At 35.8% G+C, this 12,580-nt stretch overlaps 1 protein-coding gene across 5 annotated transcripts in view; it reads right to left on the bottom strand.

Annotated features, from left to right (window-relative positions):
* The window catches only part of HOMER1 (homer scaffold protein 1), a 110,996-nt gene that overhangs the window by 67,208 nt on the left and 31,208 nt on the right, over positions 1-12,580 (bottom strand). For 3 of the 5 annotated variants that reach the window (XM_045197841.2, XM_024563650.4, XM_053912250.2), the window contains exon 2: positions 1,774-1,930. In XM_045197841.2, coding sequence (XP_045053776.1) covers positions 1,774-1,930 — 157 coding nt within the window. Of the gene's footprint in view, positions 1-1,773; positions 1,931-6,054; positions 6,074-6,135; positions 6,637-12,580 lie in introns of those variants that run through there. The other 2 variants (XM_053912248.2, XM_024563653.3) reach the window with 2 other exon arrangements.

Raw genomic sequence — 12,580 nt, 5'->3', positions numbered from 1 at the left:
TTAAAAGAAACAAAATTTTTTTCACAAGAGTTACTTAAGAGCCTAATAATTACAAGCTGCAAAGTATATTCAAAAAGGGAAATGCCAGAAGCAATAGTTCACACCGCTTCAGAAGGAAGAACAGAGGATTATCTAATCACATGGGACTACTTCCCTTGAACTTTACTTTGTATATCATTTAACTCGCCTGTCTAATAAAATGACATTTTATCTGTGGTTTGGGCCAAGAGAGAAACACATGTTATAGAGAACTGAAGGCTTGAATCAGAGAAAAGAAATAAATTAACCACTCTATAGAGTCCGAATTAATAATAACTAATAACTGTTAATTTCACTAGTTACAAAGTACAAAAAATTATTCCTCATTAAAAAACCTTCTTAGAAATTAACTATTACCATTTCCCAAGTCCTTTAAATCCTGCAAATAAAAATTAAAATAGGATTAATTATTCGAATAAATACATATTAGTCACTAATGTACCAGACCAAGTACAAACAGGCCCTTGGGTCCTATAATCTAGTTAAGGAGATAAGAAATGAGCACACGGAAAAGAATGAAAGTTAAGCACTAAATTAAATTTTCTTTTATTCTGCCAAACTGCTGTCATACATAATTAATAGCCTAAAAATATTAATAATGATAACAATAACAGTTAAGTATTTGTATAGTGATTACTATACACCCTGGAAGTTCTTTGCCTAAATTAATTTATTTAATCTTCACAGCAATCCCATGATATAATGATGGAGGTAATTTATTAGTTCCTATTTCACAGATGAGAAAACTAAGACATTAAATATCTTCCTCCAGGTCACATGGCTACTAAGTAGAAGAGCAAAAATTCAAACCAGACAGGCTGACTGTACAGTCTGTGCTCTCAATTCCTACATTGAACTGCTAAAATTTCTGGGGATAGAAAGGCCTTATGGCTTCGTAAAAGCTTAAAGAAAAAGAACAGAGCCTTCATTTTTCTACACACTTTATATCCAGAATCTGATGTTTGGTATTCTTTTATCTGCTTGTGCTGTTCAAAATTCACTGATGAAAAAGTGGACTTTCCCCCTCTTTTGAAGGGTATACTATTTATCAAGCACTGATCTAAGTGTTTTTACAGATATGCTCATTTAAGCCTTACAACTACAGGACTGAAATGAGAACAATGAAGCTCAGACAGGTACAGTAACTTGCCCAAAGTCAAAAACTTCGTAGATGGCAGAGCTGTGAATCCAGGTGGCCCCCGCTCTTAAACATTAGACTATCTGCCTCTCCTAAAATAAAAATGTAGGTCCTGTCCATACACTTCTCTTCAGAATAAGGGATGCGGAGCGTAAGCTTTAGCACTGGGAGTGACGGACTTCATAGGATTTAGGATCTCGAACTGCACACTAGTCTGCATAAGTTTCTACGTAAAGACTGCTAGTTCTCACTTGACTGCACGCTCCTAGAGTGGAAACTGTCCTCTGCTCACACAGACTCCTAGCACCTGGCATAATGCTTGACATATAACAGATAAAAGCAGTGAATATTTATTAAATAAACTGACCTCAAATTTGTAGAATGTTTTGACATGTAACAATATAAATAGGTAGTTAATCTAAGTAATTTGGCAAACAAAAAAATATTGCTCAAAAATGATCAACTTTATTTTTTTTAAAGTTAAGTTTTAAAAACTCAAAAGGAAATATTTTAATGAAGATAAAGTTCCTCTAAAGCTGGAATGCTATACTTTATAAAGCAAAATAGCAAGATTAATTAAAGTAAATGTAACTTACCTTTGAGCCATCTAAACTGATTATCCTATACACGTTTCTTGTGCTGTCATAAAAATAAGACACAGTCACTGCATGCTTGCTGGTGGGTACCCAGTTCTTCTTTGTGTTTGGGTCAATCTGGAAGACGTGGGCACGAGTGCTGAAGATGGGTTGTTCCCTGGGGGGAAGAAAGAGAATGGCAGACTGAAAGCAGCCAATTTTATTCCACCGAACAGCAGAACATGAAAACTGTAAGATGTCGCCACTTAACCAAAAATACCCCACATTCTGAAGGCAAGAGAAACATTCTTTCAAATTCTAAGTATTCAATCATAAGCTTCTTTAAAACAATTACAGCCAATCCTCATTATTCGAACATTCTGCATTTATGAATGTGCCTGCCCAGTAAAATGTATTTGTAACTCCAAAAGCAATACATGAGGTGCTTTCTTAGTCTTTTGTAGTGGAAAAATGTGTGTCATATGAAGTGCATGTTTCCGTCTGTGGCGGATGAAGGCAACACTCAGCCTTTTTGTTCCAGTTCTCACATTATAACCAAGTGCCCTTTTTAATGCAATGTAGTTGGTGTCACGAGTTTTGCATTTCTGTGCTTATTGTTGGTGCTTTCACTGTTTAAAATGACCCCCAAGCATAGTGCTGAAGTGCTATCTATTTCTGGGGTGAGAAGGATGTGATGTGCCTTATGGAGTAAATCTGTGTTATATAAGCTTTGTTCAGGCAGGAGTTACAGTACCGTTGGCCAGGAGTTCAATGGTAATGAATCAGTAACATATATTAAATAAAATACCTTTAAACAGAGACACACATAAAACAAGCTTATGTATTGATTGGTTGATGAAAATGCTTTGACCAGAGGTTTGCAGGAAAGTAACCCTGTATTCCCCCTGGGAACAATAGCTCAAAATTTGCTAATTCAGTGTTCGTGGTGCCTTTATAAGAAAATAAATGGGCAGAAGAGGGCAAAGGGGGGGAAGGAGGGGAAACTGAGACAACTATAACAGAGTAACAATAAATAAATAAGAAAGAAAATAATTATTTTGAATAATGAGAATTGACCCTGTTAAAATAGCAATCTTCTATTTGACTCTAACTAGGTTAAAAGTTTTTACTCATTTAAAACTACATTATTCTGGTAATAGGTAAATAACTTACTGAGAAACTTACAACAATACGCTCTCTATTATATTGAAAAGTATATGGAAAACAAAGTAGCTCACCACAACAGTATCTTTTATTAAGATGAAGTAGGGACTTAAAGATATACAATAGAAATTTAAAAAATTATAATTTCAAAAACCGAAACTATTAAAATACATATATTTAAAATAGGATCATAACAGATTATTTTACAGTCTCAAAAACAAGTATGAGATTATCTGTATATAATAGAAGCATTATAATGCAAAATTCTCCAAGTTCTGAGTAAAATTTCTTTGGAAAACAGCAGTTACCAGGCTTTTTTTTTTTAAAGCCCAAATAACACAATAACACAATAACACAATACCTTTCTTTCCTAAAGCAGCTTAAGGTCCTCAAGAAAAGTTTGGTATTATTTAATATTTAAAATTAAATTAAAAATTTTTCATTTTAAAGAAAAGAAAGAAAAGTATGGGAAAAAGAGAACTTAGAAAACAGGCAAGACAAATCTGGGTCTTTGACAAACTGGTCGCCCGGTAAACAGTCACAGGCCATGTGCCACATGCCTCCTATAATCCACACCAGTCCTCGGGGAGCTGCTGTGACAGGGAGGCGCCTTCTCTGCAGGTAACCTGGCTCTTCCCAGTTTTATTTCTGGAAACCTCCATAACAATGTTTCTCATTAAAAAAAAATCTCTTTTGAAAGAAAGTGATATATTTTAATGCCACTCTCTGAAAAGTGACAGAAAGTCATCATTTTTGGCTTAAATGCCATCTTACATGGATTCCTTCAACAAATAATTATTAACAATCTAGCAAGGCACTGCGACAGAATAAAGAATTCTTCTGAATTGGGAGTAGGTCATATTCATTCCTTCTTTCCCCATCCTCAATTCTTGACTTTCAGTGAGGTTGTGCTACACTTGAGTTACCTTCCAAAAGTGATACAACCTCTAGTTATCTTTTTTCAACTTTTAATTAAAGTCCTAGGGCCCTGACTGGTGTAGCTCAGTGGACTGAGCACGAGCCTGTGAACCAAAGGGTCGCCAGTTCAATTCCCAGTCAGGGCACATGCCTGGGTTGCAGGCCAGGTTCCCTGTGGTGGGCGCACAAGAGGCAACCACACACTGAAGTTTCTTTCCCCCCCCCTCTCTCTCTCCCTTCCCTTATCTCTAAACATAAATAAATAAAATCTTTAAAAAAATGAAAAAAAAAAGTCCTAGGTATAAGTGTAGTTGGTCAACTGAGTCTGATTAATTCCATTTCACAGGGAAATCTCCTCACACAAAACTGTATGTGTTAAGGCGTGTAAGGAAGGAGAAGTGGGACACTTTAGTCTTTACTAACTTGATGAAAAAATTTTTCTTCATTTGACAGGGGTAAATTCCTAAATAGAATAGGCTGGTAATTATAGAAATGTATTCTAAAAGATGTATTTTCTAAAAAACTAAAATAGTTGTTAACACAATGATACTGCTTTTGCAATTATCAAATCCTTATTTAATGGAAATGCAGTGTTTTGAGTTCAGTAAATAATTCCCACATCACATTAATTAATTCTATGTAATTAATCTATACAATTAACCCACAGAATGTAATTCCATTCTAAACAAAAACCTTTACAGTAAACTAGCTATTTTACAAGGAAATGATATTTGATATCAACTAAATGCACTGCTTTCTTCAATTCTCTTCTAAATAGCTGATTTCTTAGAGAAAGTTATAGTTCAAGTTATCTGTGGTCAAAAGCCGACCCATCAATAACGGATAACAAAGATTATCCATCTGGATAATAAAGACTACAAATATATACAATTTCACTGCTGACACAGGGAATGAGGATGTTATCACATTTCTCAGGACACACGAATAAATAATGCAAACTTTTGTTGAATATCTACTACATGCCAAAGACTGAAAGATGGTCCCCCATCCTTGAAAAAGTCAATTTGGTGAGGGAAGACAGATATGTTTAAAAATAAAGTGCTCTTCACCATGATAGTATCTTAAAATGACCAAGGGCTACCATGAAGAAAATGATGCCTAAAAAGAGTGTAGAGCACAGCAGCAAGAAGGTCCAGTACATTCGTGCGTGTAGCAAGAACTGTAGCGGGTATGCGTGTCTTTGAAGAATGAGGCTAAATACAAAGAGAGAAGCCAGCTCACGAGGGTCCTGGCTGGAAGCTACTTAAAGATGTAAATACAGAACAGCTTTGCATTTTAGAAAGATTAATTTGGCGTCACTGAAGAGGGTGGATTGGAGAGAAATAACATTGGACAAAGGCAGGCTGGTTAGACCCTTACAAGAGAACCCCAAGTATTAAAAAAATAGAGGATAGGAGGCAAGAGTGGGATAAAGATGTGAGGAAGGATTCAAGGTAAATTTAGAAAGTAGAGTCAATATAATTAAGTAACAGATTGGATATGGAGCAATGGCTCTCAAATAGGGGTGATTTTGTCCCGCAGGGGACATTTCAAAACGTCTGGAGACATTTTTGGTTGTCAAAACTGAGGGAAACTGCTATTAGCACCTAACGATAGAAGCCAGGGATGTTGCTAAACATCTACAACGCACAGGACAGCCCGACTCAATAAAGAATTATCCAGCCAAAAATGTCAGTAGTGCCACGGCTGAGAAATCCTAATGCAGGAGATGAAGGAGAACTCTGAGTCCCCTGGGTTTCTGCTTTGGGCCACTGAAAAGACAACAGCACCACTAGCCGGGAAGGGAGACAGAAAGTCAAGTCTGGGGTTAGAGGGATAGAGCAGGAGAGGATGGGCTCGGTTTTAACTCTGTTCAGTTCCCATGCACGTGAAACTGTCAGCACAGGAACTTAAACTTGTTAGTTTGGAGCTCAGTAGAAAGAAACCAGCCTGGAATGAAAATCTGGGGGAATCATCAAAAGACCTTATCACTAGTCCATTTCAGATACATTTTAACACTAAGCACGTGGATGGATTTCATTTTCGAGAAAAGCTGAAGAAGCAGTAGAGAAACTATACCTGAAATCTTAAAGCTCTTATCTCTTAAAGGATCTGTGAAGTATCTGTCCCAAGTTAATACTTAAAAAACTTACTTAAAGTTAATACTTAATACTTAAAACTTAAAAAAAAGTTAAAGTTAATACTTAAAAAACAACAAACCTGAATGCCACTCATAAATAAAGGTTGTATGTACTACTTCCTTCATAACAGATCATACAAATACTAACTGCATCAAATTACCAGCGTTTTCCAAGTATATTCTGGGGAACAACAGTCCTAAAAATGAGTGTCCCATGTTGAAGTAAGTTCTGCAAACACTGTGTTATGGCCCACTCTGAAATATTAATAACTCGCATTAGTATATTAAAGAGTTCTGAGAAGCCCTCCAGTAAAGAAACCCATTTAACCCTGAATAACCCAACATCTGGCAAATTATATGACCCTAAAATTCTTTTTCATGTAACACTTTAACATTTCAAAGGACTTATAACCACAGAATGAGAATCAAAAGATAAATTTTGAGGTAGATATGTTCCACAGAAAGCTAGTCTGGATATTCTATCACCTCTGCTGACGTCACTAATTTTCACTAGAAAATAAAAGACATAATACAAAATTAAGGCCTTAGCAATGACTACAGTACAATTTCTTAAATAGATAATATATAACAACAGAGTAACTCTTCCAAGAAATTAAACATTATTCCAAAAATCAATTTTTAAAGCAAATAGATTTGGCATAAAATGCTTTTAAACTAGCTTAGGAAAAAAAAAAGAACTAAATGCATAGCACACACACAAACACTAAATTAATGCTAAAGAATCATCGACTTTGTAAATTTCTTATACCTGTAATCAAGACAATAAGTTCGAACAACCTTACTGTTATAACAAAAGCTTACTGGAATATTTTCCAGTTGTTTCATAAAATAATTCTAGAAAGCTGGTATAGGAATAATTTAAAAGTTCCTTCTCTTGGGCTAATATTCTGTAAAAGTGCTACATATAGTGATGGAATCTAAAACTTAATATAATGGAAAACTGGAAGAATGTTAAGTATAAGATGACCCTGAAAAAAATGTAGTAAAATCAGAATTTTGTTTTATTCAAACTCATTAGAGTTGACATAAAGAATTAAAATAGATTTAACTCTCTGGCAACTGTGTAATAAGGAAGAAACGAGGATGATAAAAAACTGAAGCAAAACAAAAAACTACTTTGCCAAAAGGTAAGTGTTAACATTTGTCATTTGGATAGCTTTGATTTAAAATAAAAACAATGATAATGCTTTTAAAAATTACTACTGACATCTAGGGTTTTTCAAACATCATGTGATTGTTCAATAAATTCTGTTCCAAGGAAGTACAAAGGTGTGGGTCCAATAAACACAACCAAAATCAGGGGGAGAAAGAGAAATTGTACATTTCTTAGTCTTCTTTTAATATCTAGCTTACAAACCGCCTTTTCAGATATGTAAGAACAATTACATATTGTAGCAAAAGGGCTATAAGGGCTGTAATTTAGTTCCTACCTAATTAAAAATCACAACCTGGCAAAGGTGGAAGAAACAAGGTGGATGATGTTTACCAGGAAGCACCTGACAATGTCAGACACTGTTGTCTCCTTGTCACCCCCCCCCCCCCAGCACACCTCAGACACTGTTCTGGTGCTCCGTCCTCCTCCACACAGCTGTGCGCCTCACTGAGATCACACGACAATCCCTTGTACGGTGCCAGAGATTCGGTCTAGGAGTGGACCTCTGAAACAATTCTCAATCCTCATCAGTGAGATAACCAGGGAAAGTTTACTGGAAGCTTCTGGGTATACCTCAAAGAGATACACCCAGAAGAAGGGATGTTCTCTTAGGTAATGTCATGGCTGGAATGACACGTGAACCTGAAGAAGTCATATTAGCATTGTGAGGGCAGCCAACATGAGAACAAAGCCAACACTGTTTGCTAGGAATAGCAGATGGAAGGTTAAGAATCTGGTTCCTTGACTATGTCACTGAATCAATAAATCAACCTCCAGGCTTCTTACATGGTAAAACAAGTTTTCTAATTGCTCCAGGCAGTTGGCCTTTTAATTATACAAATAATAATCGAAGAGCCTTATATATAATAAACTCTAAAATAATGTGCCCTCTATGTGACTGGTCCTCTTCCAGAACTCCTAGCAGGCCAGCCACTCCCTAGGCATCCATTAAGCATCCTAACACAACCTCAAGTCTGCACAGTTAGAATTTGGGGGACCCATTTGAAATTGTAATCAATGAAAAATAAGACATACTCCACTGAGATGGGTTAAAGGAAGAAATATGGAAATGGTAAAAGTTTACTACCAATGAACTTTCTGCTCTAGGGATTTAACATCCAAAACTTTTCATCAAGAAATAGCAGTGTAAGAGCATATTAGAAATACGGAGGCAACCACCAAGAGAAACAAAAACTGGAGTTTTTAAAAGCAGTTGACTCTGGGGGAGAGGCTAGGGAAGGGATAAAATAGGGAACTGGTACTTGTGTGTAACCTTGTACAGGTAATAAAAGGTTTTCTTAGACGGCACTGTGGAGGAAACTACACTTCCGTTGCAATTAACACCGAGAAAAGAGTGGTTTAGGGGCCACTTTTGAAATTGCCGAAGAACCACAGAATGGGGCGATTTTTAATAGCTTTGGAACTCAACCACTTAGAAGCACATGGTATGAAGGTGTTTGCTATTCAAACAAAGGAATAAAGGGAAAGGAGGAGAGAAGCTCAGATCCAAACTTGCCTCACTGCAGGACCGGACGTGCTGAAGATGTGTTCACTTCCGGTGAAAATGCCCTCCTTCACTAGACGTAAACACACAGGAAGCCCAACAACAAACAGCATCTTCAGCTTGGTTTGGAGTTTGAAGTGGCAAGAGAAGATGGACAGTACTTGATAAGGCCAAAAGGACAAGAACAAGGGTAAGACAAGAGGTGGACAGACACTAATGACCACGTAACTTCAGATGTAACGCCTAAAGAATTTAACTTTGGTGCATTGTGAGGCGGCACAGCCTGTCATCAGACAAGCTGGAGCTCGAGCACTAGACTTTCTTCAGAAGAGGTGCGCTGTACAAATTAATAATATAAATTGCAATTCCACTGGATTATCAGGGAACCAGTTTAACTGCCCCCGCCCAGCCCTCCAAAGCAAAATTGGGACTGCGTGTTACCCACTATGTATTCCTATTACCATGTCACGTGTTTAGTAGCTGACTGCTCATACGTTTAGGATGTTCTTTTCTCTTTTTCTTTTTTAAACACATGCTTACCCTGAGGAAAGCAAAGATTATTCGACTAATGGCTACCCAAAACATAGTTGTACTGCGAGAACTCCATCTAGTGATGAACCAAAAACATAACAGGCATGTGTTTTTTTTAAACTTCCAAGTCACTATATAGAAAATACAAAATTGTAAGTGACGTTGCTGTAACAGAGGTATACAGACATAAAATGTGACACCACCAACTACCAAATGTCTCTTCTAGAAGGATTTTCAAAAATTGTATTATCCAAATTCCTTGGTCTTTTAATTGGTTCAATACACATTCAAGTGAAAGATTAATTTAGAAAAATCATTGTTTGCATCACAACAATTAAAACATAAAAATTATTTTCAGTGAAAAAGGGAAAGGGATTACAAAGTACCAATTGGCAGTTAGAAAACACTCACGGGAATGTGAAGCACAGCACAGGGAATATGGTCAATAATGTTATAATACCCACGTGGGCTGCTGGGTGCAGGCCTTTTAGACGGGTCCGTTCCTAAGTTACGTAAATGTCTAACCAGCATGCCGTATGCCCGGAAGTAATACAATACTGAATGTCAACTGAAATTTGAAATTTAAAATAAAGAAATACTTTCATGACATCAAGTATTTAATTGGCATATCTAAAGAAAATATCCTCAAGTAAATTTAAATGTTTTCCACTTGGAATTTAAGATTATTAAATTATAAAACTATACTTAAACAGTGACAGTACCATTTATACTCCTTATGTACTAACCCTTATTTTAAGAGTAATTTTTATCCACCTCAGTCCTTTCATTAGATCACAGCACTAGTTATTAAAATAAATTATGGTACTTATTTACCTTGGGTACTTTAATTGGTATCTACATTTAGGAGATCAGGCACATACAGAATTCATTGTAAAGATCACAAAACCTACTCAATATCCATACGAGTATTTATGCAACATCTCCAATTTAATAAATAGTGAGCTCAAAAAACCTAGCTTGCTATTTATTAAATACCTGCCAAGTAACATTATCTGTCCCTCCTCTCCATTTAAAACCTTATCCATTTCAGATAAAATACTAAGTGTTTAAAAATATACCAACCTATATGCCTGGTAACTCAATCACATTTAAAATTAGTACTATATTTTCAATTATATTAGCCTTTAAATATTTTTCTCTTCCCAGACGATTTCCACTAAATTCTGAGAACTGACTATATACACTAGGGAAATCTAAGAAAAATAGCCTTTTATTGATGAGAATTTATTTCTTATTAATATAGGTAGCACATATCTAAAAATCTAAAATAAGTAATTTTCTAATAGACATCCAATTCCTAAAAACTTTTAAAATGAATTAAATGTTATAGTAATTGTTCAAGAGTAACATGAGTAGTTGAGTAGTGGCTTCTTTTTCTCCCCATTTCACCAAAGATCAAACCAACGTGTGGTCCTGAAATAGCACAGTTGGAAAATGACATGCCTGAAGGGTAAGGGAAAAGGTAGAGAAAAAAACTAACATTTTGCTGAATTCCTAATGCATGTAAATACGTTATATATATATTCTCATTTCCACCTCAAAACAACCCTAAGAGATAAAAGAAGTCAGATTTAAAAAAAAAAAAAGACTTGTTAGAGGAGGGTTAAAGTTTAAATAAGTGGCTGAAGGTCATAGGTACTACTGGTATTTCTGGGATTTGATTCCAAGACTAACTCCAAAGCTTAGGACTTTTCACTATTCTCAAAAAAGAGATTGGTATCTGGAATATAAACTAGACATTGTTTTCTTTATTTCTGAATAAATCAGGGACCAATTTAAAATCTTGTTAAGTTATAAATCATTTTTACTGTCATGCTAACAAAATACATTCTATTTCCTCCCTCCAAGACAAGCATTATAACTATTCAACTTATTACCTCCCTGTGAATATTAGAAAATATCCTACCTCTTCTATTAGGCACTTCTACGAGAATATTTAAAAGAATATAAAAATATTCAGCACTCAACAAACTGCAATTCTAAATAGCAAACATTCAGAGACATAAAATACAACCCATAATGAGCAGAAAAATCAATGAACAGAAACAGACCCAAAAGTGACATAGATAGGACTAGTATAGTAGACAAGGACATTAAGATAGTTAATGGAACTACAGTCCATAATGTTCAAGAAGGCAGAGGAAGCATAAGCAAATTTAGGGGAGATTTTAAGATATATAAAAGCCCCAAATCAATTTCCTAGAGATGAAAAATAAACTGGATGAAATAGCTAATTAGACAATGCAGAAGGAAACTAGTTAAGTTGAAGATATATAAATAGAAACCACTCACAATAAAGCACAGAGAAAAAAGATAAAGAGTACCAATGTGCTTATTATGGAATGACTTTAAGGAGCCTAATATACATGCACCTGAAGTCCTCAAAAGCAGAAGGAATGGAAAAAATACTTGAAGAAATTATGGTTGAAATAATTCCCAAGAAGCTCAACAGATCCAAAGCTATGCCAATGGACATCATAATTAAATTGCTTTATACCAATACTAAAGAGAAAATCTTAAACAGAGTCTCAAGTAGACTTAAATACAATCATATTAACATCATATTAAGTGTACATGGTCCCAGCACCCCAATCAAAAGTCAGAGATTATCAGATACAGCAACACCCAACTATACGATTCTTGCAAGAAAGTCATTGTAAACATCATTAAAATATAAAGGCACATATGGATTAAAAGTAAGATGAAAAAGATATACCTTGCAAACACTAAGCATAAGGTCCACTCCCAACCCCAGACTGCAAGCTCTATGAGGTCAGCAACTACGTGCATTTTGTTCACCCTGTGTCTCCAATCCCCAGCAAGGTGGCAGGCAGTATTTATAAAGTAATTCCTGCCTTTATAATTTGTAGAAACTTCTACCCCACATTACTATTCCCAGGCTACAATATGTGACATATCAACAGCTGTTCTTGCTCTTTTCTGTACCCAACTTCCAAAGCCTAGTCTTTTTTCCTACCAGTTCAGTTTCCAGGTGCTGCAGCCTGGTGACCAATCTTGTCAGATTTGTGCTGAAAGAAAAATAACCCCAATCCTAATGAGGGCCTGGTTAGCATTCCTTGAGTAAAGTACATCTGTTTGGCTGCTCCCTGAGTACTGAATGTTTTCTGAGGTCATCATGCTTCTTTGTCAGACCAGCTAGAAGCCTCTTGTCATGAACTGGATACTAGAAAAATAGAAAACTAGAAAAAAAATCTGTGGTTTGGGGTGTCAAAAGTATAGAAAAATGGGTAAGAATTCAGCTATTTGAACTGCTTATTCCTCCCACCTCCTTTCACCCATAAAATTTATACATACATGTTACTCCTCTCCACCCCATCCTCACCCTGAGCTCATCAGTAGGACATGAAATATGAGG

This window comes from Desmodus rotundus, chromosome 1 (genome assembly GCF_022682495.2).
Source record: "Desmodus rotundus isolate HL8 chromosome 1, HLdesRot8A.1, whole genome shotgun sequence".
NCBI classification, from domain to species: domain Eukaryota; kingdom Metazoa; phylum Chordata; class Mammalia; order Chiroptera; family Phyllostomidae; genus Desmodus; species Desmodus rotundus.
This window is presented reverse-complemented; position numbering and strand designations above follow the sequence as displayed.